This window comes from Petromyzon marinus, chromosome 82 (genome assembly GCF_048934315.1).
Source record: "Petromyzon marinus isolate PM22_M1 ecotype Great Lakes invasive population chromosome 82, UKy_Petmar_22M1.pri1.0, whole genome shotgun sequence".
NCBI lineage: Eukaryota > Metazoa > Chordata > Hyperoartia > Petromyzontiformes > Petromyzontidae > Petromyzon > Petromyzon marinus.
The window spans coordinates 6804821-6831222 of NC_133747.1; the positions used below are offsets into that span (position 1 = coordinate 6804821).

Below are 26402 nucleotides of genomic sequence, written 5' to 3' on the forward strand. Positions count from 1 at the left end.
AGTGCTGTTAGCGAGCACCTATTAAGGGTGGGACGGCACACGAGGGGGTGGGTGGCCAGCACCACGCCCGGCCGCCTTTGTCTCCCTAGTGGCGATGTTTACACACCGCACCGGGTACTCGTTTGAGGCTGAGTCGACGTAGGGGAGGCTCAGGACCGGTTCAGAAAATCGTCACTGGCGGTGTTGGCCACGAGCGGGAATGGAACTCGGCTGGTCGGGTGCGGAGCGCAGCGCTCAGCACGTCACTGCCGCTCCCCTCTGTCAACAAACTTGCACTCTGACCCCGCTCTCTGACGTCACCGCTCAGCGTGACCTCATCGGCGTCAAACGCAAGGGGGAAGGGTGCCACGCTAGTGACGTCATGTCACCAAGGTATTCGCCCGACCACCGCGCTCTTGAGCATGACGTCACCTCCGCTCGGCAGCTGCCGAGATCTGTTCCAGTGCCAATCCTTATTTGGAAAAATATACGCCCGGTGACTGGCGGCTCATTAACATAATGCATTCGTGAAAGCCGTCTCGAGTTTTTTGCACCCCCCGCGCCCCACCCCTCCGACGTATGGGCTGGTGACATTAGCATAATTTATTTAAGTTACAGAGCTGCGCATTGTGGAAGGGGAGTGTCTTGTACCCCAGAAGTGACGTCAGGAAGCTGCCGCTCCGCCTGTGCACTGCAATCCGAGGTGAGAAATTCTCATCGCGGTTGTGGTGGTTGTTGTGGTGGTGGTTGTTTTTGTTGTTTACCGAGGTAGAGCCTCGCTCTCTCTCTCGTAGGGATGTCAATTGAGTAGCAGCGAGCATGGAAGCGATGTCCAGGTTGGAAGTTTACAACGCGGGGCCTATTCACGCGGGGCCTTGCCTCCTGCCCTCGCCTGATTGCGTTTGCTTCAATTCTCTTGCCGTAGTTTAATTTGTCTTGGCACGGATCACCACTTTAAAACTTTTATTTTAAATATTCACCCAGTTTTTTTTTCATTTCTTACCAGGTCACGCCCGCGTTGAGCTGCTATAACGCTCTTGTTTTCAGAAGCGATCTGCCCACCACACAAGGTGAGGCTTGTCAACAGCCTGGTGGTGTTGACTCTAGACGTGTGGTGGTGTTCACTCTAGACGTGTGGTGGTGTTCACTCTAGACGCGTGGTGGTGTTTACTCTAGACGCGTGGCGGTGTTCACTCTGGACGCGTGGCGGTGTTCACTCTGGACGCGTGGCGGTGTTCACTCTAGACGCGTGGCGGTGTTCACTCTAGACGTGTGGTGTTCACTCTAGACGCGTGGTGGTGTTCACTCTAGAAGCCTGGTGGTGTTCACTCTAGACGCGTGGTGGTGTTCACTCTAGACGCGTGGCGGTGTTTACTCTAGACGCGTGGTGGTGTTCACTCTAGACGCGTGGTGGTGTTCACTCTGGACGCGTGACGGTGTTCACTCTAGACGCGTGGCGGTGTTCACTCTAGACGCGTGGCGGTGTTCACTCTAGACGCGTGGTGGTGTTCACTCTAGACGCGTGGTGGTGTTCACTCTAGACGCGTGGTGGTGTTCACTCTAGACGCGTGGCGGTGTTTACTCTAGACGCGTGGCGGTGTTCACTCTAGACGCGTGGCGGTGTTTACTCTAGGCGCCTGGTGGTGTTCATTTCTAGATGCCTGGCGGTGTCACTCTCTACATGTGGAGGGGAAACCGGGGGATCGGGAAGGAAATCCACGCGACCACGGGGGGAGAGAGTGAGAGACACGCAGCCTCGGCTGTGTTGATTGATCCTCAATTAATTACTTGGTGGAGTGAGGAAGCATTAATACTGAGCAGGTGAAGGTGGTCAGGCGTGGGTCTGGACACACCACCACCTGTGAACCATGCCAGTGTGTGACAGTGGTGGAGCCAGCGGGGGTGTGGTGGCACGTGCCCCCCCCCAACGATCCGATCGAAATCCCTAATTTGGATCGGATCATTGGGGTTTATTAGTAACTAGCTTCGCCCAGGACTTGGATTCATGTCTTGAAATAATTTCATATTCCCTTATTTCACTGAAAACCCCTGAAAAAAGTTGATGCTTGCAAGAAAGAAAACAGCCGAAACAAATCAATTTACCTAAATCGAATGTTTTCCCTCAAGGAAATTCAACCTTAACCCACTTCTTCGTAAGGTGGATTTTGGCCACTCGGGAAGGGAATGACGTGGCGAGCTGAAAATAGTCGCGTTCACTTAGAAATTCCAGACGGCATAAGCTGTGCAAATTTCATGACGCCAGAGCTCATAGTTGGAGACGTTTTGCTGCTTTACACAAACAAACATGTAATGTTCTTCTTCATAATTAAGATAGCAGCTGTACCCGTTCTTCGCATGGATATGTATTGAAACTCCGAGAAGCCAATTGCTTCATCGGCCAGGAGCGAAGCGCCACCTAAAATCTCCCGGCACGCTGTTAACAGCTCTAAGTATTGCAGAGCGCTTAACTCAGGTGTGTTGCGGGTTGACGCCACAAATCTCATGGTCATTTCCCCCACCCCCCAAAAAATACAAAAGTATATTTCTATAATAATAGGGGTTTTCCCATATCCTTAGCTCTTTCGGTAAAGTCACGTTGAAGGGAAACAATAAAATAATAAAATATATATATCACAACAAGGATTCATGTCTGCATTAACCACAATACCTGCAGTCAAAATGCAAACAAAAAAATACTATGATAAAATATGCATTGTCCTTGAAACTGATTGGTCCATACCAAGGGTCGGCTTTCTTTTGAGCCTCGACCCAATTGGTGCTCGACCAGATGACACCAAAAGGCGTCCAGCTCAAAGACAATGCACTATCAAAGTAATGAGGGCTCGGGGTGAGCATCTACATCATTAGACCTCCTTTGCCAGTACCAAAATGTAATAGGGTTTTTCCCCTTTTTTCTGGCAACAAAACTGAAACCTTTTTACGAGGATTCATGTCTGCATTAACCACAATACCTGCAGTCAGGTTTCATTACTTTGATAGTGCATTGTCTTTGAGCTGTACGCCTTTTGGCGTCATCTGGTCAAGCACCAATTGGGTCTAGGCTCAAAAGAAAGCCGACCCTTGGTGTGGACCAATCAGTTTCAAGGACAATGCATATTTTATCATAGTATTTTTTTGTTGTTTGCATTTTGACTGCAGGTATTGTGGTTAATGCAGACATGAATCCTTGTAAAAAGGTTTCAGTTTTGTTGCCAGGAAAAAGGGGAAAACCCCTATTATTACATTTTGGTACTGGCAAAGGAGGTCTAATGATATATTTTTATACTTTTTTTACATTGTACAGTAAGGAACCTACCCACATGCCAAATTTCAAGTGTGTGGCACGTTGGGAAGTATGCTAAACATTTCGAACAGACACACGTATCCACACATTTCCCTTTTATATAAATAGATAAATCGGCATTTTGCGACCCCCACTGCCACCGTGTGGCATATTATTACGTGCCAGGGACTCTATGAGAGGACAACAGTCCGAGTCCATAATTGGCAATAAGTAATGCCAAAGCAGTTACAAGCGACTCACAGAATTGTGCGCAGTTGCGTATACAGTACATGACTTCCCTGATGGCAAACACCTTCAGCGAGCGTGATGCCTATCACACGTGTCAAATAAAAAGCAAGGGACAAGTCCTTACTAACAACTCCTTACAACTTTTATCATTTTTAATTGCTGGAGGGGTTGCCCCCTCTACCTGAAAATCCTGGCTCCGCCTATGAGTGTGTGACAGGGTCAAGTTTGTATTTGCAGTTAAGTCTATTAACTCTATAGTAATAGGTTTTACCCTTTTAACTGGCACAAAAACTGACACCTTTATTCAAGGCATCATGTTTGCAATAACCACAACACAAGCAGTCAAAATGCAAACAAAAGAGACAACTCTGATAATAATATGCATTGTCCTTGAAACTGATTGGTCCACACCCGAGACAGCTTTTCTTAGAGCCTAGTCTCCACTGGTGTTGGACCAGAAGACATAATATGCATTGTCCTTGAAACTGATTGGTCCACACCCGAGACAGCTTTTCTTAGAGCCTAGTCTCCACTGGTGTTGGACCAGAAGACGCCAAAAGGCGTACAACTCCAAAACAGCGCACTATCAGAGTATTGAGGGCTCGGGTTGAGCATTTACATTATGAGACCTCCTTTGCCAGTAACAAGATATAGTAATAGGTTTTACCCTTTTAACTGGCACAAAAACTGACACCTTTATTCAAGGCATCATGCTTGCAATAACCACAACACAAGCAGTCAAAATGCAAACAAAAGAGACAACTCTGATAATATGCACTGTCCTTGAATTTGATTGGTCCACACCCGAGACAGCTTTTCTTAGAGCCTAGTCAAATTCAAGGACCGTGCATATTATCAGAGTTGTCTCTTTTGTTTGCATTTTGACTGCTTGTGTTGTGGTTATTGCAAACATGATGCCTTGAATAAAGGTGTCAGTTTTTGTGCTAGTTAAAAATGGTAAAACCTATTACTATATCTTGTTACTGGCAAAGGAGGTCTCATAATCTATTAACTCTATTGAGCACGGAGGTTATATCAGTAGTTTATTTTTGTTTTCCTCTGGAACTCTTTGTAAGAATGGAGTCAGGAAGTTATTACAGCACACACATGCAGCTGAAGTCGGCACTGTTCATCCCAGCATTCAAGGACATCTGAGCCTGGCTTCACACCTCTAAGTTGTGATTGAACATTAATTTATTCATTTCTGCATAATACAAATAGTATTATTTTCAACACCCTTTGCTATGTCAGCTGAATTTAGCTTTCATGAATATCCTTTTGAAGCCAGACAGCCGAAATTGTGTGCTCGGAGTTTTGGGTTAACATTCATTTTTAAGATACTAGGGCTTCCAGGCATGTTCATGACCATTCGCCCTCTCATTGTGTGCCTTAACAGCCCGTGTGATGAATTTGGGACAATTTTTCACTATATCATGAATAAGTATATATAAGTATAGACGTGTAAGTCACGCGTTACTGTGTGTATGCATTCCTCTATGCCTCGATACTGACGTGTAGATGGTGTGGATATATATTTTTTTCTCTCTGCAGCTGTCACTTCCTCTGCAGAATTGATCTGATGGAGCTAAGGCACTCGGCGCAGCTCGATGCAAAAAGGCAACAATGCGACCGGTGTGCATACAGCACAGATCATCCTGGAAATTTGACACGGCACCAGAGAACTCACACAGGAGAGAAACCCTTCAAGTGCAGTGTGTGTGGGAAGGCATTTTCACATTCATCTCTTAAAAAACACCAGAAAACACACACAGGAGAGAAACCCTTCAAGTGCAATGTGTGTGGGAAGGCGTTTGCACGTTCATCTGCTCTTAAAACACACCAGAGAACTCACACAGGAGAGACACCCTTCAAGTGCAGTGTGTGTGGAAAGGCGTTTGCACGTTCATTTACTCTTGTAGAGCACCAGCGAATACACACAGGAGAGAAACCCTTCAAGTGCAGTGTGTGTGGGAAGGCGTTTGCACGTTCATCTGCTCTTGTAGAACACCAGAGAACACACACAGGAGAGAAACCCTTCAAGTGCAGTGTGTGTGGGAAGGTGTTTGCACTTTCACAACATCTTCAAAGACACCAGAGAACACACACGGGAGAGAAACCCTTCAGCTGCACTCTGTGCGGGAAGGCGTTTTCACTTTCACCAAATCTTAAAAAACACTGGAGAACACACACGGGAGAGAAACCCTTCAAGTGCAGTGTTTGTGGGAAGGCGTTTGCACAGGCATCTGCTCTTATAACACACCAGAGAATACACACGGGAGAGAAACCCTTCAAGTGCAGTGTGTGTGGGAAGGCGTTTGCACAGTCATCTGCTCTTATAACACACCAGAGAAGACACACGGGAGAGAAACCCTTCAAGTGCAGTGTGTGTGGGAAGGCGTTTGCACGGTCAGCACATCTTCAAAGACACCAGAGAACACACACGGGAGAGAAACCCTTCAAGTGCAGTGTGTGCAAGAAGGTGTTTGCACGGTCAACGCATCTTCAAAGGCACCAGAGAACACACAAGCATCAGAAGATCCACAAGGAGGGGAATCTGAAATCAGCATGTGAAAGTCAAAGTGCCGCAATGAGCCCATCCCTCGTCAAACAAGAACCGGAAGAAAATCCCAGCTTGGACACTTTTAAAGGTATCGAGGTGAAATATCAAGAGGCAAAGGTGAAATGTGAAGAAGTGATGGTAAAATATGAAGATGAAGATTCAACTCCAAAATCGGACCTTCACATTGATGGAGGCAACGTGAAGCAGGAGGAGAATTCTGAATGTGAGGCAGAGCGAGGCAACTCCCAGCAGTTTGTGGAAGTGGAGGTGTGGGTGGACTTCCTCCGAGACAATACAAAGTCAAATGGAGACCCGTTAGATGTGTAAGCCAGAGACGATGTCGCTCCAATAGAAGCACCTTTGTCACCGGCCTTTCATTAAAATAACGTGAAGTTGAACACTCAATTCCTAGGTGCAACCTGCAGGGTAAGAGCGGCCAGTCTTTGTGGACCTGTGGGTTGCGTAGATTTCTAACCAGGTGTGAGAGCCAATAATCTTCCAATCATTCACTATGTTATCATAAATGCATTTATATGGTGCTTGCTTAATCGCCTCGGAAATTCGGAGTTTTGTATCGTATCTTGTCTCAAACACTGGAAGAGCATCCCCAAGTAGCAGCTGCTCCTGTGTGCACAAGGTGGTGGCCCTGCACCGGCCTGCATGTGGACAAGAGCCTGTCAGTAGGGGGCGATTGTTGACGTGGCATCTCAGTTGTGAAGTTTGTAGGTAATGCTTAGATTTTGCTAAATTTTCACCCAGACACCAGCATACAATGGCCTACTCGTTTTGAATGGCGCAATAGTACACACGCTGTTAAGCAGACGGTGATATTTGTTTTAATAGCTTCTTGTTAATACGATGTAACCTGATGCAGCATATTTCAATGCAGTAATAAAATTTTGCTAAAATGAGTCAATAATTTAGAATGAATACTTGTCTGATTGTGTACGTACATGTAATATTTTGTGTCTAAGGGTCAAACAATGAATAAGTGATGTTCAGACAAAGTGTGTGTTTTGGAAGTAACTGGTGCCACAGCAACGGAGCAACTCCGCCGACACTGCCACCCCCTCGCACCCCTCCACGTAAACACACGCACTCACGGAGGGTCTCGTGGGGGGTCACCTGGTACCATGGGTTTTTACCCGAGTGGCCCCTCGCAGGGATGTCCCATGGTTTCACAGTTGCAGGAGATTGGCCGACCCCCCCCCCCCCCCCCCCCAGGCCAAATTGCATTGCGGCCCCCGTGAATTGGCTTAAAATTGTATGGGCACGACGAAGCTCACCGAGCTAACCACAATGAGACACGGCACGGGGAAGGGGCCAAGGGGGAGTAAATATTAGGCTGACAGCGCAGACGAGGGGGTGGGAGGGAAATTCCTGGACTGACTGCAGCTGTGTATTCCGCGGGACGGCCACCCCAATCAAACCGGTTGAGTCCGGGGTGGGGAGGACGGGTGCATAGACAATGGATCGAGGCGTAATTGGAAAGCTCCAGGTAGGGGCGGGGCATCGGTTTAAAATCGAAAGGTAGGCGCCCGATTGGCCACAGGATAACACCACGTGACCCTGGATCTTTGGATTCTGAGGGCATAAATGGGGCGGAAAAACGTTAAGCAGTTCTCCAGCCATTCAGCTGCCCTGTCCGACTCCCAGCCGCTTGCAGCATCTGAGGGACGCTGGCGAGTAATGCTACAACTCGACCCCAGGCAGAGACCTCTCGTACCCTCATCTCTCCGACTCCTACCGCGTCCGTGCGACACCGTGAGTACGTCTGCGAGGTAAGAAGAAGGGTGAGGGTACACCCAGGGATTGAATAGGGATAGGCTCGGCGCTGCTCGACGACTACTTCGGGCCGTACTGGGTTTACTATAGACGCGCCATTAATAAACTTCAGTTCAGAAGATCGGTGTAGTGTGATTTCTGTGTGTGTGGGGAGAGTGTCGGCGTGGTGTGTAATTCGAGCGTGTGTGTGTGTGTGTGAGGCGCGCGGATAGTAATTAACGGCTCCCGCGTTGGTGCAGCGGTGCCGCGCTATTAATAGGGCGAGGGAGGGTTGAGTTAAAACTGATTCACCGTCACTGTTTACGCGTGCTTGCGCTCGCGTGCGTGGCTGTGGGAGGAAAAGGCCAATCCACAGGAGGGGAGAGGGGCACGTGTATACTCATACGACTATTTTTAGCGCTAGCCGTGGTGGGCGATGTGCGCATATGCGTGCACGCAGCCACCTCCGCATTAGTGGTGGTGTACGTGGGGAGTGTGTGGGATAACTCCGGGTGGTGGTGAGCCAGCCACTTAGCCACGTCCCTAAGAGAGGGCGCCGGTGCGGGGAGGCCGATCACCCGATCGGCGGGGGCCCGGCGAGACGTGGAGGAGGAGTGGGGAGAGGAGGAGGTGAGCGTCAGCCCCCACATAATGGTGTCAGAAGTGGGACAACCCCCCACACCTCCAAGGGATATAGGCGCCCCACCCCAAGCAAAGCTAAGATACGTATTCACTGGACGAGGGATACCGTCATGGAAATCGTTTGCCCGGAACCTCATGTATGCGAAAGATATTAATGGCTGGACGGACGCGCAAGCGCTGCAGCAGCTAAATATTAATTTGGATGGGCAAGTAGCCGACTGTGGAAACGCTACCCGCAAGCGTGGAAGCGCATTGGGGAGAGGTAATGCACCGCCTCAGCCAACGCTTCTGTGCGCATAGCCATGAGGAGGCAATGGCAGCATTAAATGTGCGCCGCCGCCGCCAGCCCGGCGAGGACCTCCGCAACTACGCCGAGGACGCGCGCTCACTAACGCAGAGCGCACGCCCAGGGTACACTGAGGAAATCATTGAGGACCTTGCCGCCAAGAAGGTCCAGCGATATTTGGCTGGCACCTCGTGGTGGCAGCCACATGTAAGCTGCACACGCCTTCCATTTAATGCCCTTGTTGAGCATGCATGTGAGAGACTCGCTCATGAGCGCACGCAGTTCCAAGGGTTGGGACGGGAGCGTGCCATCGCGAGCCTTCTCGCAGAGGAGGAGCTCGCCAGGATGGTGAGGGGGGGGGGGCGGTGTTCACTCTAGACGCGTGGCGGTGTTCACTCTGGACGCGTGGCGGTGTTCACTCTGGACGCGTGGCGGTGTTCACTCTGCATGTGGAGTGGGGAAAACCGGGGGATCCGGAGGGAAATCCACGCAAACTCCAAATCTACAGCAGGCGTCAGGGTCGGTATCAAACCCACGACTTCCTGTATGCCAGGAGAGGTAGTTAACATCTCACCACGGGGAGAGAGAGAGAGAGACACGCAGCCTCGGCGATGTTGATTGATCCTCAATGAATTACTTAGTGGAGTAAGGAAGCATTAATACTAAGCAGGTGAAGGTGGCCAGGCATGGATCTGGACACACCACCACCTATTAATATTCTTGGTTCTTTCGGTAAAGTCACGCAGAAGGGAAATATTAAATAATAAAAATAAAAACAATACAATTTTTATTGTTTTATATATATTTTATTTTTCGATTTAAAGCTTTCGTGACTGCAATGATTCATCTTCTTTGGTTCTTTCGGTAAAGTCACGTAGAATGAGAATAAAATAATAAATTGATAAATATTATTGTTATTTTATTTTATCAATTTATTATTTTATTCTCATTCTACGTGACTTTACAGAAAGAACCAAAGAAGATATATTTTATTATTTTATTGTTTCCCTTCAACGTGACTTTACCGAAAGAACTAAGAATATGAATACAATTCTCACCACGTTTCGATTGCAACATCATCAGGTTTTCACACCTAATGATGATTGCTTGTGTGAGAATTTAATTGTTTTATTTTTATTATTTTATTATTTCCCTTCTACGTGACTTTACTGAAAGAACACGAATATGAATCCCTGCAGTCACAAAAGCTTTAAATCGAAATTTACACCACCACCTGTTTAACCATGCCAGTGTATGACAGTGTAAAGTTTGTGTTTGCAGTAAAGTCTATTAACTCTGTTGAACACGGAGGTTATCTCAAAACAATAGTTTTTTTTCTTCTGGAACTCTTTATAAGAATGGAAACATTCTACAAACACTCTACAAATCACACTTAACATTGACAGCAACAATGTATACATCGGATTGGGAACATGTAGACAATATGACTACCTCTTCGGCTGCCAATATGTCGACCAAATGTAGGGACAATTTGATTTCCAAATTCAATCACCTCTCCAACAAAAAATCGTATCCACACACCGAAAAGATAGACGTCAACAAAGTCGTAATTAATCGCAGTAACAGTTCCATTTCTGACGGTCTGAAATCCGTTTTTGCTTAAGGTCTAAACTTTGCTGTCACACCGAGACACATACCGGTTAATGATATCATTGCCCATGTCGACGTTGCACTCAAGGGCTTGAGTCACATCTCTGCAGACGTAGCAAGATCTGAAATCGCTGCAACCCTCAAAAACGCTAAGTTGCCACCTAGCAACATCAGCAAAGATGAACGCTTTGAATTTTCTCAATTAAAAAAGAGAGATGACAAACGACCGTTTGTGTTATGGTCGAAACGTCGTGAGACTTTTTATTGTTTTATATATTTTATTATTTTATTGTTTCCCTTCAACGTGACTTTACCGAAAGAGCTAAGAATATGAATAGAGATGATATTGTCGTCCTCTCAGCCGACAAGGGCAATGCCACTGTCATCATGGACAAAACAGAATATAACAACAAAATTCAAGAACTACTCAACGATGGCAGCTATACAAAAATAAAAAGAGATCCCACCAACAGCCTGGTTACCAAAACAAACAAAATCATCTCTGATTCAACAGCATTAATTGATGAGACCAAACAGTTCTCGTTGAAACCCTCTGCTGCCAGACCACCAAGATTATATGGCCTTCCAAAGATACACAAAGAAGATACACCCCTTCGTCCCATCGTCTCTACTATCAACTCCCCCACCTATAAACTGGCACGTTTTCTTGCTGATATACTGCGACCTTTCACTGGAAAAAATACCTCTGCGGTACTAAATTCTACTCAACTGGTATCGACAATCAAAGGCATATCCCTGTCCCCAGACGACCTGCTTGTCAGTTTTGATGTGGTGTCCTTGTTCACCAAAGTCCCGGTACCTAACACCATCACTATCATTGAAGACCTGGTTCATCAAGGACTGCATACTGATGTACCCCCCTGGTGAGACATTGCTTAACCAACAAATACTTCACCTGGAATGGAAAATTCTACAAACAAACTGAGGGCACCCCAATGGGCTCCCCCCTATCTCCGGTTGTAGCCAACGTATTCATGGAAAAAATTGAAACTGACGCCATCCAGACTGCCACTCTAAGCCCGACCTTATGGAAGAGGTACGTGGATGACACTTTTGTCATCTGGCCACATGGCCAGCCTGCTCTAGACCAATTCTGTGACCACATCAATTCCATACACCCAGCCATCAGATTTACCATGGAGGTCGAAAAATATGACAAACTACCCTTTTTGGATGTCTTAATTAAAAGGAGACATAATGGTTCAATAAGCCACTCTGTCTACAGGAAAGGTACCCATACAGATGCTTACTTGAAACCGGATTCCCACCACCATCCATCCCAGAAGAACTCCCTCATCAAGACTCTGTACCATAGAGCCCAATGCATTTCTGACCAGGAACACATTACCAGTGAACTCAAGCACGTACACCAGGCTCTCAGGGCTAATGGTTACTCCGACTACACAATCCGCAAAGCCATCACTCCAGTCATCAAGAAGGATCCTCTTGTGGAGCCACTCAAAACCATCACCTTACCCTACATTGCAGGGGTCACTAAAAAGATCTCCAAAATCCTGAATAAACACAAGATCCAGGTCCGATTCAACACAGTACATAAAATCCGTGATCTGGTTCCATCTGTAAAAGATGCTGTTCCAGACATACAGTACCCGGGCGTTTACAAACTAAAGTGCCTCTGTGGTAGTAGCTACATTGGAGAAACCAAACGACATATCTCGGACCGCATCTGCGAACATAAAGCAGACTAGAAACACGGTAGAACGAACTCCTCTGCCGTGGCAGATCACTGTTATAATTCAGTGGGCTCACATGACATTGACTTCTCCAAGACGGAGGCTCTTTTCAAACCAACCGGCTACCATGTGAGATTCGTTCATGAGGCCATTCACATATACAAGCACAGAGACAATTTCAAACGAGAAGATGGATTCTGGCTTAGTAACCATTGGAAAGATGTTTTAAACCATTTCGGTTCTTAATTGTATTTTACGATGACCTTCAGACCACAGCTCTTTCGCTGGCATTGACTCTTAATACCTCTCACACCACGGTTAATGGTATGGTTTACAACATGGAGTATAACAGCGCCTCGCAGCTGTCTCTCTCTCCCTCCTCTGTTCCGACCATGGATGAACTCGTCCGTCTGAACGGGGCTCGTAGCTATCCGTGTTGCTAAAGTTGAGGGTAAGAATCCACCCATTTTTTCGCCATATAGCATTGTGATATATAACGACTTATTGTTGGTAGCTTAGCTGATTGGAGAATATATAGATTTTATTGATAACATTGAGGTAGTTTATATTTTAGTTATTTTTTTATTGGTTTACTATATGGTATACATTATATAGTGTAGTGTATACCCAGTTACTGTTAATAGCTCAGCTTATTGAAGAATATATTGAGTACACTTATTATATTGATGTAATTCAGAGTATCAAATTTTTCAATGCACCTTTAAGATCAGCACGCTAAATCAAAATACAGATAATACTTTGCAGCGTCATCCGGAGCGAAACATTTTATTTTATTTTACGCCAATGAACCGCAGTGGCAGCTAGGGGTGTACAGCTCCTCAAGCAGTTCTGAGAGAAGATCTCATTTGTAGCGATTCAAGTTTCAGTTTATTGGCAATAGCATTCCAGACCCTGGGGGCATCAATAGCAAAGGCCCTTCCTCCAGTTTTTGTACGGCAATAGGGAATGTGAAGCTGGTAAATGAGTGAAGACCTGAGGTCAAATTTGTTCTATGAAACAGAGAGGAGATCCAGCAGGTAGTCTGCGGATTTTTTTGTAAGTGCATCGTTAAAAAATAAGATCTGGTGCACAAGCCGTCGAACATTAAGAGATGTTAAGTTTGACCCAATGTAGAGATCACAGTGGTGAGTCCTATATGGGCAGTTCAATGTAAATCTTAAGGCCGAGTGATAGATGTAATCAAGCTTCTTCAGGACAGTACTTGGGGCTGATTTATACACGATGTCACAGTAGTCAAGTAGAGGCAGTATGGTAGCTTTTATCAATTCCAAACGTAACATTGGGGGGAAGCAGTGCTTGTGTCGATACAGAAAACCAATTTTTATTTTTGTCTTTTTACCAATATAATCAACGTGATCTTCAAAATTCAGTTTTGAATCCAGGATGACCCCAAGATACTTATAGATCTTGACTTGCTCTATTTGATAATTATTTAAGGAATGTAATTGGGGAAAAATAAATTCCTGCTTTAGTCCTGATGAGAAGCATACCACCTTGGTTTTGGAGGTATTCAGGACTAGTTTATTCTGGACACGGACGCTGAGGGCAGCTGGTCTCCACACGACTCCAGAAGAAGAACTCTGATCTATTTTGGCTCTCTCTCTCCTCTTATCTTCGCAAAATTCCTTAGTCCCCTGGTGACATGACGTCACGTTTTTGAGCACTCTGGGCGTTGGGGGGGGGGCAATACGTCAACCCACCTCCCCCTCTCCCCCCCTTCCATTGTCCTTGCAGCAGCGTTCCTTATAGCTGACTCACCGGTTAACCTGGATGCCCGCTAGGCCGAATACACACCCGGGGCGCCCGCGGGGATTTCCCCCCACCCGCCCCACTGTTTACGCTGTCAGCAGCGGCGACTGCCTTGGGGACCCCCCCCACCCCCCGTGTCGTGTATGCTTCATCACGGCCGGCCTGTAAAACTCTATGCCCCATTTTGGGGGGGCCGCTATAGAATCCGGCCTGGGGGGGGGTCCGGCCAATCTTCGGGTCCGTGGAAACCGTGGAACATCCCTAAGGGGTCCTCGGGTAAAAACCCATCGTACCCGGGGGCCCCCCCTCTAGACCCTACGGAGGTGCATGTGAGTGTTTAGTGGGGGCGTGCGTGCGTTCGTGGGGGGGGGGGGGGGTGCGAGAAGGTAGCGCCGGCCGAGTTGCTCCGCTGCGGTGTCACCACACAAGTTTGAGTGGCGTGTAGTCGTGGGAGTTGAATGGGCACGTGCTGCTACTGACAGTCGTTGACTACAGTTGGACAGACGCTGGTTGGACAGACGCTGATAACAACAACCGCCATTCGCCACTAAGTGGCAGTGACGTCATCACGACGCTTGTGCCAGGCCATGTGCACCTTGAGGCCACGTGAAGTGTCTAACGCACACTGGCAGGTGGTCACGGGGCAGACCCAGGTTCCACGGGTCAACTGACTGAGATTACTGGCTGATGCACCACCTGTGCCCCCTACTGTGCCAATTTGCTGTGCTTTAGCCACCCGGCGCACCGTTCATTGTTGTGAGCGCCGCTCCTCCGCCCTCCGTTGTTGTTGGAGGGCGACTGCCTCCAACTTCCTAGTAGCAGGGTCCTTCACGAGCCTCCTCCACTGAGGCCGATCTTGACACCGCTGGTACCAGTCATCGGCAAGTCCACTCAACTCCACGTCCTCCTGTACCACATCACTCCATTTCTCTAGCCCGTGCCGCGCCCCGTTTAGCCCCCTCTATCTTGCCGAACAAAAGCTGTTTAGGCATGTGGTGGCTGGGCATGCTGGCTACATGACCCAGCCAACGACGCCTTGCCTGCTCAGATCTTTGAAGGATTTGTGAGCTCCTCACACAATCCAGCCTGGTTAAACCCAGGATGGATTGTAAGCCGGCCAGCCTAAATGTTTCCAACCGGCGAAGATGCTCCATTATAGGGGTCCACGTTTCGCAAGCGTAGAGAAAGGAGGGAATGACTGTGGCCGAGAAGACCTGAAGCTTCGTGCGGAGCGACAGACCAGGCAGCTTCCACAGTGTTATGCAACCAATGAAAAGATAATGCCGCTCGACTGATTCGGAGTGAGACCTCTGCTGTTAAACTGGAGCTGGTCATGAGCACACTGCCCAAGTATGGTAAACTCTCTAATCTCCCCACAACTGCCCCATCACAGATTGGGAGTTGTGGGGGTGGAGTGTCGATGGTACAAAATACCCTGGCAGGTGCTTAGTTTTGGTGGAGCTGATGGTAAGGCCCCACCTCTTAGTGGCACGCTCCAGTTTCAGCAGCAGCACCTCCAACTCCTCCTCTGAATGAGCAGCAATTACCAAATCATTGGCATATATAATGTGGTTGACTAATAGGGAGGCATCCCTTGACCGCACCCGGGCATCGATCAGCCTCCCATTATATCTGTACCAAATGGAAATTCCCCTGGTACAGCTATTGAAGGCTTCACGAACTACGTGGTCAAAAAAAGATGTTAAATAATGTGGGAGCCAGAGGACATCCCTATCGCACCCCAAGGTGTACAGGGAATGGCTCTGACTCCCGGCCACGTAGTTTTACCCGGGCCCGCTCACCATCATGAAGGTCATTAATGATCGTGAGCACAGGGTCAGGGACTCCGAAAGCACGAAGAACAATCCAGAGGCCAGGCGTAATGATGGAATCATAGGCCTTGACCAGGTCACTGAAGCAGAGATGTAGGTCTTGTTGGAATTCCCTACACCTCTGCTGTAGCAGATGGACAGAAAATATGGCATCTGTGCAGGACCGCCCTTTCCTGAAACCGCATTGGGGCTCCGCAAGCCTCTCCTCAGCGTGCCTAGCATGGTGATGTTGAATAATCCTTGCCAGGACCTTTCCCGGCACACTGAGGAGTGATATGCCCCTGTAGTTGTTACAGTCTGTGCGGTCTCCCTTCTTAAAGAGGGGGACCAACAGGGCATCCTTCCAGTCCTGTGGAACCTGTCCAGTGGTCCAGACTGTTGTTATGATGTCATGTAGGGCTTGGGAGCTCATCTCTGCCCGGTGCCTTTCCTGGTCTCAGACTCTGGATCACCTTCAGTACTTCTTCAATGGATGGTGCCTCAGCCAGCCACTCACAGGGGGTGACTTCCTCCTCCAATATTTGAGGCACTGCAGCCTCAGCAGGGTCATCCCCACTTTGTTCCATGATGTTTTCCAGCCTGAGGGATTCCCTCTCTCCCAGTACCTCACAGAAATGCTCAGCAAATCTGGAAACCTGTTCCTGGGGGTTGGAGATTATATCACCATTCTTTCTCCTAATGATGGTAATAGGTGTGGCGCTGCAGGTTACTTTTTGATGGAGTTAAATATGGATTTGTTATCGCGGGCAATTGAGGCAGACTCCATCTCCTCAGCAACCCGTGACCACCACCCATCCTTGCAGCGCCTCACGGCTCTCCGAACCTCCAAGCAAAGGCTGCGGTAAGCCTCCTCATTCTCTGACGTGGGATCTTGTAACCGATGAGAGTGGGCCTGTCGTTATTTCTCATCCATCCTGAACACCTCTGTCAGCCAGGGTCTCTGGGGAGGTCTGGACTGCGTTTCCCAAAGCAGCCAATGCAGCTGCATGAGTCACAGTCTTAAACCTTGCCCATTTACTCTCGACATCAGGAGAAGTGGGGGACGATGCCAACCCCAGCTGCAAGCGATGATGAAATTCTTGCTTGCAACTTCCATCAACTAGCTGCGACCAGGCCACCTTCGGTGGTGGGTGTATACCCAGGACCCCATTCCAACCTGAGTGGAAGAATGGCAGGCACATCTTACAGATGACTAGTCCATGGTCAGAGAGCAGATCAGCTCCACGGCCGGCTGCGTCAACCTGCTGGTAAACAGGTCGGGGTGCAGGCCGCGGTGTGAGTCTATGGGTCTCCGTGTGAGTCTATGAGGCTCTGTGTGAGTCTGTGTCTCTGTGTGAGTCTATAGGTCTATGTGTGAGTCTATGGGTCTCCGTATGAGTCTATGGGGCTCTGTGTGAGTATATGTGTCTCTGTGTGAGTCTACTGGTCTCTGTGTGTCTACGGGTCTCTGTGTGAGTCTACTACAGCAGCAGCTACAACTATAGCTCCCACTGCAACTACTACAGCAGCAACTACAGCAGCTACAGCAACAACGGGTGCAGCTGCAGCAGCTGCAACTACAGCAGCTGCTTCAACTACAGCGACTACTACAGCAGCTGCAGCAGCTGCTGCGACTACTACAGCAGCTGCAGCATCTGCAGCAGCTGCTGCAACTACTACAGCAGCAACTACAGCAGCTACAGCAACAACGGGTGCAGCTGCAGCAACTGCTGCGACTGCTGCGGCAGCTGCAGCGGCTGCTGCGACTACTACAGCAGCAGCTACAGCAGCTGCTGCAACTACAGCAACAACGGATGCAGCTACAGCAGCAGCTGCTACAACAGCAGCTGCAACTACTACAGCAGCTGCTACAACAGCAGCTGCTACAGCAGCAGCTGCTGCTGCAGAAGAAACAGTTACAGTTGCAGCAACGGATCCAGCTACAGCAGCTGCTACAGCAACTTCTACAGCAGCAGCTACAAGTATATATATTTTTTTCTTTTCCGCTTGTGTGTTAATCTGTGTTTACCTCGGATATTTTAGAGATGGCAATTCTCTTGCTGTGTATCCTACTGCTGTCCCTCCCGGCCATATCTAGTGCCACACTCAACTCTACAAACAGCTACCCTCATTACTTTGCGTCCATACTTGTTGCTCGATTTGCCGCTACACCTACAAATGAAGCAGCTCATAGACACTTCTACACTCCATCTTTGTATCATTTTAAACCCTATCTTTGTCCCATTACTTCACCAGCACTCCTTCCAAACTTCATTCTGCTCTTAAAAATAACACCATCTCCGAGCTGCTGCTATTCGTCCAAGGTTCGCCGCTCTTCATCCTTTCACAGAAAATACTTGTGCAAACTATTAATTCTACTTTTCTTATTTCTGGGTGGTATTGAGCTTCATCCTGGTCCAAATGAAAAGAGCTCGTATAATTCTGCAGATTTTTCTGGCAGAAAAGGTGTTGGTGTTCTACATGTCAACATCAGAGGGCTTGTGACTAAATTAAGTCAATGTGTACGGAGCGCGCATATATTTAAAACAGGTCCCTGCAGGGTGGGCTGGTAGGAACATTGGAATTTTTCACTTCGTTAAAGTATTGAAAGGGGACGGACACATTAATCTATTGCAGGCTGGTACACTCAGTTTACAACTTCGTTCCTACCAATATATATGAACGTTCTCCCACGCCGCGAGCGTATTGCGAAGAGATTAATTAATTCCAAACAGTTGCGAGCGGCGATTTAAACAAGATTACGTAATCCGCGCGGTTAGGACGCCTGAGTGAGGAGGGGGGCATCAGCCCCAACACTTGCTCCCAACACATACAAAGACAAAGATCCCCCTACAGCCTTAACAGACTGTAGGGGCAAGTGCTGTTAGCGAGCACCTATTGAGGGCGGGACGGCACACGAGGGGGTGGGTGGCCAGCACCACGCCCGGCCGCCTTTGTCTCCCTAGTGGCGATGTTTACACACCGCACTGGGTACTCGTTTGAGGCTGAGTCGACGTAGGGGAGGCTCAGGACCGGTTCAGAAAATCGTCACTGGCGGTGTTGGCCACGAGCGGGAATGGAACTCGGCTGGTCGGGTGCGGAGCGCAGCGCTCACCACGTTACTGCCGCTCCCCTTCTGTGAACAAACTTGCACTCTGACCCCGCTCTCTGACGTCACCGCTCAGCGTGACCTCATCGGCGTCAAACGCAAGGGGGAGGTGTGCCTCGCTAGTGACGTCATGTCACCACGGTATTCACCCCACCCCCGAAAACCGTGCTCATGAGCGTGATGTCACCTCTGCTTGGCCGCTGCCGATACGTTCCAGTGCCAATCCTTATTTGGGCAAAACTACGCCCGGTGACTGGCGGCTCATTAACATAATGTTTTCGTGAAAGACGTCGCGAGTTTTTTGCCACAGGTTCGGCACCCACGCCCCATCACTCCACGAGTGGGCCAGATTCATTAACATAATTTATTTAAGCTACGGAGCCAATCGTTCAGTGTTATAGTACCCGAAAATGACGTCATGTCACCTCATACCGCCGCGTGACGTCGCGACATAACAGGAAGTTTCCGTTCCGACCGTGCACTGAAATCCGAGGTGAGAAATTCTCATCGCGGTTGTGGTGGTGGTTGTGGTGGTGGTTGTTGTTGTTTACCGAGGTAGAGCCTCGCTCTCTCTCGCAGGGATGTCAGTTGAGTAGCAGCGTGCATGGAAGCGATGTCCAGGTTGGAAGTTTACAACGTGGGGCCTATCCACGCGAGGCCTTGCCTCCTGCCCTCGCCTGATCGCGTTTGCTTAAGTTATCTCGCTTAAGTTTAACTTGTCTTCACACGGCTCGCCACTTTGAAACTTTGTTTTACTTAAAATATTCCCACAGTTTTTATTTTATTTTCTTACCAGGCCCAGCCCGCTTGAGCTGCTATAACGCTCTTGTTTTCAGAAGCGACCTGCCCACAACACAAGGTGAGGCTTGTGTTGTGTGAGGCTTGTGTTGTGTTATTTTATTAATTTATTATTTTATTCTCATTCTACGTGACTTTACCGAAAGAACCAAAGAAGAAGGTGAGGCTTGTCAACAGCGTGGCGGTGTTTACTCTAGACGCGTGGCGGTGTTCACTCTGGACGCGTGGCGGTGTTCACTCTAGGCCAGGGGTCGGGAACCTTTTTGACTAAGAGAGCCATGAAAGCAAAAAATTTGGAAATTTATTTCAGTGAGAGCCATATAATATATTTTAAAAGTGAATTCAACTAAATGTCAGTATAATAAGCCTCTGAATTTATTCTTTTAAATAATGTTGTTATAACACTCACCATTAATGCGACTTCTGGTGCTGCATGGATTTGCTGATGTCTTTGTAGTCGGGTTGGTACTTGGTGAGGTTAAGCTTCATGCAAGCGTTGAGGCTTTCATCCGTTAAACGTGATCGTAGGTTGGACTTGATGTTTTTAAGATGTGAGAATGACTGCTCACATGCATACGTAGATCCAAACATGGTCAATACAGCAATACTCACACGCTGCAGTGTGTGGTATGTGACAGGAAGCGCGTTCCAAGTTTTGAGAATCAGCTGGTCTTCGGGTTGGAGTTTTTTCATTTCTGTCCACATGTGCTTGCTCGCCAACTCCGCTTTCTGTCGTGTGATTCTTTCCAAATCTTCATTCAGTGACTTGAACTTATTCACCCACATGTCTGAGGCCTTCAGGTCAGCCACTTCTGCTTCAAAATCTCTGACGGAGACACCAGGGATGTAATTCAGGTCGGCTGTGTTCAGTGAACACTCGTTTGGATGGGTGATGAACTTAAAAAGACGAGTGTGCTCACGAAATTCTCCAAAGCGTGCTTTGAAGGACTGTAGGAGACTGGATGTGCAGCCAGCTAGCTGGTGGAGATCAAGGTTTTGAATGGGCTCACTTGCTGTGCATGCATCTTTAAATTGGCTCAGTTTTTCAAAATGTAGTAAACGACCTGTTTCAAGATCCGTGATGAAAAGCTCCAGCTTGTTTTCAAAAGCAAATACAGCTTGTTGAAGGAATAACACTGTATTTCCAATGCCTTGCATTTTCACGTTGAGCTGGTTCAGATGTTCAGTCAGATCTACGAGATAGTAAAACTTGAGGAGCCACTCGGTGTCGGCTAGCTCAGGATGCCCGACGTCTTTCATTTCAAGGAAAGTCCGGATTTCGTTCAGGCAAGCCGCAAAACGGCTAAGCACCTTTCCTCTTGACAACCAACGCACATTGCTGTGCAAAAGCAGACCAGGATAGTTATTTACAACTTCATCCAGCAGTGTTTTAAACTGGCGATCATTTAAGGCTCGGGCAACAATAAAGTTGATCACACGAATGACCAGCGACATCACTTCGCCAAACTGCCTGTCACACATCTGAGCACAAAGTGCCTCCTGGTGTATAATGCAATGGAAACTTAGGATGGGTCTATTTTCATGTTCACGGAGAAGCGCCACAAATCCTTTGTTTTTCCCCACCATACACGGAGCACCATCAGTACACACTGAGAGAAGTTTATCCATAGGTAGACTTTTTTCTTGAGCAAACTCCATAAAAGACTTGAATAAATCCTCACCTCTTGTGGACCCTTTTAATGGCAGAACAGCAAGACTTTCTTCGCGCAGTGTGTCACCAACAGCATATCTTGCAATCACGCTGAACTGCGACAAATGGCTCACGTCTGTTGACTCATCCAAAGCCAGAGAAAAGAACGGCGCTGCATTTATGTCCTTCACTTGCGTTTCCTCCACTTTGTTTGCCATCACGATGGTACGATCATGAACAGTTCTTGCCGACAGAGGCATGTCTTGTATCCGTTTGATTATCTTGTCTTTGTTCGGAAGATCATCAAAAAGTTCATTGGCTACATCCAGCATGAACGTTTTAGCATACTCGCCATCTGTGAATGGTTTTCCGTTCCTCACTATTGCTAAAGAACCAGCAAAGCTAGCCGAATTATAGTCACCTTGCCGGGTCCATACGCGGAGTTGCTGCTGGCTAGCTTGCACCCTGCTCAGAAGCTCTTGGCACGCTTTCTTTCTGCTGTCTCCCGCAGGGTATTTTGATGCAAAGGTAGCGTGGCGCGTGTCGAAGTGCCGCTTTACATTCGACCGTTTCAACGATGTAATTTTGTCATTGCAAATTAGACACACCGCAGAACCCGCTCTCTCCACAAAGGCGAATTCTTCGGTCCATTCGTCCTGAAATGTACGATACTCGTCTTTTTTTCTTTTCGCCATCTTCTTCGTCGAAGGGTTAGCTTTGAGCTAATGACCGAGCAGACGCAGTCTCAGACTGATTCAAAAGGGGGCGTTTACCTGTTTTACCCAGCAACGGCAAATGTAGGCCAGTATCATCCAATTAAAATAATGGACAATTGCTCCTGCAGCCCTGAACAGGACATGCGCAGTGAAAAATCGATGGATGGATTAAAACAAGTGAGAATATTTTGTTTTATCTGCGAGCCATATGCAATCATCAAAAGAGCCACATCTGGCTCGCGAGCCATAGGTTCCCGACCCCTGCGTCTAGGCGCCTGGTGGTGTTCACTCTAGACGCGTGGCGGTGTTCACTCTCTACATGTGAAGGGGAAACCGGGGGATCCGGAGGAAAATCCACGCGACCACGGAAACAGAGAGAGAGAGACGCAGCCTCGGCTGTGTTGATTGATCCTCAATGAATTACTTGGTGGAGTGAGGAAGCATTCATACTGAGCGGATGAAGGTGGCCAGGCATGGGTCTGGACACACCACCACTTGTTTACCATGCCAGTGTGTGACAGTGTAAAATTTGTGTTGCAGTAAAGTCTATTAACTCTGTTGAACACGGAGGTTATATCAAAACAGTAGTTTCTTTTTGTTTTCTTCTGGAACTCTTTGTAAGAATGGAGTCAGGAAGTTATCACAGCACACACGTGCAGCTGAAGTCGGATCTGTTCATCCCAGCATTCAAGGACATCTGTGCCTGGCTTCACACCTCTTATTTGCGATTGAATATTAATTTCTGCATAACACAAATAGTATTCTTTTCCAAACCCTTTGCTATGTCAGCTGAATTTAGCTTTCATAAATATTCCTTTCGTAGCCAGACAGCCGAAATTGTGTGCTCGGAGTTTTGGGTTAACATTCATTTTGAAGATACGAGGGCTCCCAGGCACGTTTGTGACCATTCACCCTCTCATTGTGTGCCATAACAGCCCGTGTGATGAATTTGGGAAACTTTTTCACTATATTATGAATATATAAATAAGTATAGACGTGTAAGACACGTGTTACTGTATATATGCATTCCTCTGTGCATCGATACTGACGTGTAGATGGTGTGGATGTTCTTTTTTTCTGTCTACAGCTGTCACTTCCTCTGCAGAATTGGTCTGATGGAGCAAAGGCACTCGGCGCAGCTTGGTACAAAAAGGCAACAATGCGACCGGTGTGAATACAGCACGGATCGTCCTGGACATTTGACACTGCACCAGAGAACTCACACGGGAGAGAAACCCTTCAAGTGCAGCGTGTGTGGGAAGGCGTTTGCACAGTCATCTTCTCTTGTATCACACCAGAAAACACACACGGGAGAGAAACCCTTCAAGTGCAGTGTGTGTGGGAATGCGTTTGCACATTCATCTGCTCTTATAACACACCAGAAAACACACACGGGAGAGAAACCCTTCAAGTGCAGTGTGTGTGGGAAGGCGTTTGGACTTTCATCTACTCTTGTATCACACCAGAGAACACACACGGGAGAGAAACCCTTCAAGTGCAGTGTGTGTGGGAAGGCGTTTACAGATTCATCTACGCTTGTATCACACCAGAGAACACACACGGGAGAGAAACCCTTCAAGTGCAGTGTGTGTGGGAAGGCGTTTGCTCGTTCATCTACTCTTATAACACACCAGAGAACACACACGGGAGAGAAACCCTTCAAGTGCAGTGTGTGTGGGAAGGCGTTTGGACTTTCATCTAATCTTGTAACACACCAGAAAACACACACAGGGGAGAAACCCTTCAAGTGCAGTGTGTGTGGGAAGGCGTTTGCACAGTCAACGCATGTTCAAAGACACCAGAGAATACACACGGGAGAGAAACCCTTCAAATGCAGTGTGTGTGGGAAGGCGTTTACGCGGTCAACACATCTTCAGAGACACCATAGAACACACACGCATCAGAAGATCCACAAAGAGCGGAATCTGAAATCTACTTGTGAAAGTCAAAGTGCCGCAATGAGCCCATCCCTCATGAAACAAGAACCGGAAGAAAATTCCAGCTTGGACACTTTTAAAGGTATCAAGGTGAAATATGAAGAGGTGATGGTGAAATATGAAGAGGTGATGGTGAAGAGCGAAGAAGTGAAGGTAAAATGTGAAGATGAAGATTCATCTCCAAAATGGGACCACCTCATCGATGGAGGCAACGTGAAGCCAGAGGAGAATTCTGAATGTGAGGCAGAGCGAGGCAACTCCCAGCAGTTTGTGGAAGTGGAGGTGTGGGTGGACTTCCTCCGGGACAATACAAAGTCAAATGGAGACCCGGTAGATGTGTAAGCCAGAGACGATGTCACTCCAATAGATGCACCTTTGTCACAGGCCTTTAATTAACATAATGTGAAGTTGAACACTAAATTCCTAGGTTCAACCTGCAGGGTAAGAGCGGCCAGTCTTTGTGGACCTGTGGGTTGGGTAGATCTCTAACCAGGAGCGAGAGCAAATAAGCTCCCAATCATTCACTATGTTAAAATAATTGAATTTATATGGTGCTTGCTTCATCGCCTCGGCAATTAGGAGTTTTGTATCGTAGCTCGTCTCAAACACTCAAAGAGCACCCCCAAGTAGCAGCTGCCCTTGTGTGGCACAAGGTGGTGGCTGTTGTATATTTAGGCCTTTTAAAAAAATTGATATTAAGAGTAATTCTGCTAAAATATTTTTTATTTAATAATCAATCGGGGTGTAGCATGAGGCAAAACAAATTGTAACAACCACCCTCACCCCTCACAGCAGCTGCCTTCCACAAGTCACACCAGGCAAGGAAGTAGCCTTAAAAGGTAATAAAAAACCCAGGTGCAAAAAGGGGAGGAGGGGGGTAATGAGATTCTGGAGAAATCTCTACCGGGCTTCAAAGGCCACCACACAGCACGTACAAGCAATGGGCGCCACAATTCTTCCCGGGCGGTGAGAACCGAACAGACAATTTTTTTGTTTTATTTTAGTTCAACAGTAAAAGTTTGAAACTTGGCTATAAGAATAAGTCGACATTTTAGATTGCACTCAGATTAAGAACCATGCTACAATCTACATGAGTGGGTTATTATTTCTGGTATATTATTTTAATATTAATGTTATTCACCTTGTTTTTATTATTACTGTATATACGTGACTTACCGAAAGAACCAAAGAATGAATTCTGGCGGTCACGGAAGTTTAAGTTAAACTTGGTTTTTCTCCAACCTCAGGATATCAAAATATTGCTCGAGAATAAAGCCGAAACAGGTCAATCACACACGATCAAGATAATGCGTTCCATAGAGAGAGCCTCCCAACCGCCTTTGTCTTCCAGAAGCACGTGGTAGCAATAAATTACACACAAGGAGGGCACCTTGCCTTGAGATATCGAATACCATCAAGGAATTCCAAACCATGATGGAAGAGAAAATGTAACATCCCACCCGTGAGGGAAGAGCGGGGGGTGGGGGGGGGAGAATGCAACCAGGCAAAAGGAACCTCTCCCCCCATATTAATTATTTAAATCAGAAAATACACACATGTACACTGGACAAACAACGCCCCACCTCGACGTGTGCTTAACGCAAACGGTTGAGCAAGGAGACAATCCACCCACACAGACATTACGCACGTCGGACTAATAAGAGTACTCCAAAAGTTATCCTTGTGTTTCGCCCTTTGAGTTACGCAAATACGGTTGTTTAGAAATATTTTAGTCATTCTTTTTGTTAATTGCATAACTGTACCAATGAATTAATTGATGAAACTAAACATTTAGAAACATCTATGTTACGAATCTACACATTCACAGGGAGACTTGTGTTGAAATCTTTCTTTTGATCACATAATCTTGCCCGCGAATGTATTGAAGCCTTAGCCAATTGATTAGCATTTGTTGAAGCAGGGACACTGCCACACACCATTCTTCCAATACATTTCGTTAATTGCATAATCTTACCAATGAATTCATTGAGGTCTACTTTTGCTTTCGGGACATGTTTATTTATTGCTGTTTGCATGAACATTGTCACATTAATTTTTAAGGACTTTTTCCCAATGCCGTGAATGCTCGCTTTCCTCTGAGGAATTAACCGATTGTTCTGTTACCCAGTTTAACAAACGTAATCATTGAGGGTTAAATGTACGGATCAATGAGGAGAACATCTCCAGGAGTACTGTGTTGACATTCCTAGCATAAGAGTTTGCATATTAGAGTGTTATGTTTTTGTTAAGAGATTAAAGTTGCTTAACACGAGTGTCTGAGTGGTGCCTTCCTAAGTTCATGCATAGTCATCTTAATTATAAGAACTGTATCCTGCGGTGAGATCTAAATTTTAAGACCTGACATAAACACACTAAGACATAATCAGTAAAAGTTAAAGCGAGGATCATTGTATTATCCCGATTGATAATACAACCCTAGACAACGAGGCAGAGCCTAATAATTATAATTGCATATATTAGCATAATCACATGTACTTGCATAGCGTAATGCAATTACACC

General features: G+C 47.2%; 1 protein-coding gene across 3 annotated transcripts; it reads left to right on the forward strand.

Annotated features, from left to right (window-relative positions):
• Positions 1-536: 536 nt before the first annotated feature.
• On the forward strand, positions 537-26153 carry LOC116958755 (uncharacterized). Of its 3 annotated transcripts, XM_076057438.1 has the most exons (4): positions 537-682; positions 986-1049; positions 5063-6009; positions 23142-26153. In XM_076057438.1, exons 3-4 carry the CDS (start codon positions 5091-5093, stop codon positions 24221-24223), a joined length of 2001 nt encoding a protein of 666 aa, XP_075913553.1. In that variant the 5' UTR covers positions 537-682; positions 986-1049; positions 5063-5090; the 3' UTR covers positions 24224-26153. The 3 variants fall into 3 exon arrangements, with proteins under 3 accessions (XP_075913553.1, XP_075913552.1, XP_075913551.1); XM_076057436.1 differs by lacking the exons at positions 537-682; positions 23142-26153 and adding an exon at positions 709-815 and having other exon boundaries at positions 5063-6982; XM_076057437.1 differs by lacking the exons at positions 986-1049; positions 23142-26153 and having other exon boundaries at positions 539-682; positions 5063-6982.
• Positions 26154-26402: the final 249 nt, after the last annotated feature.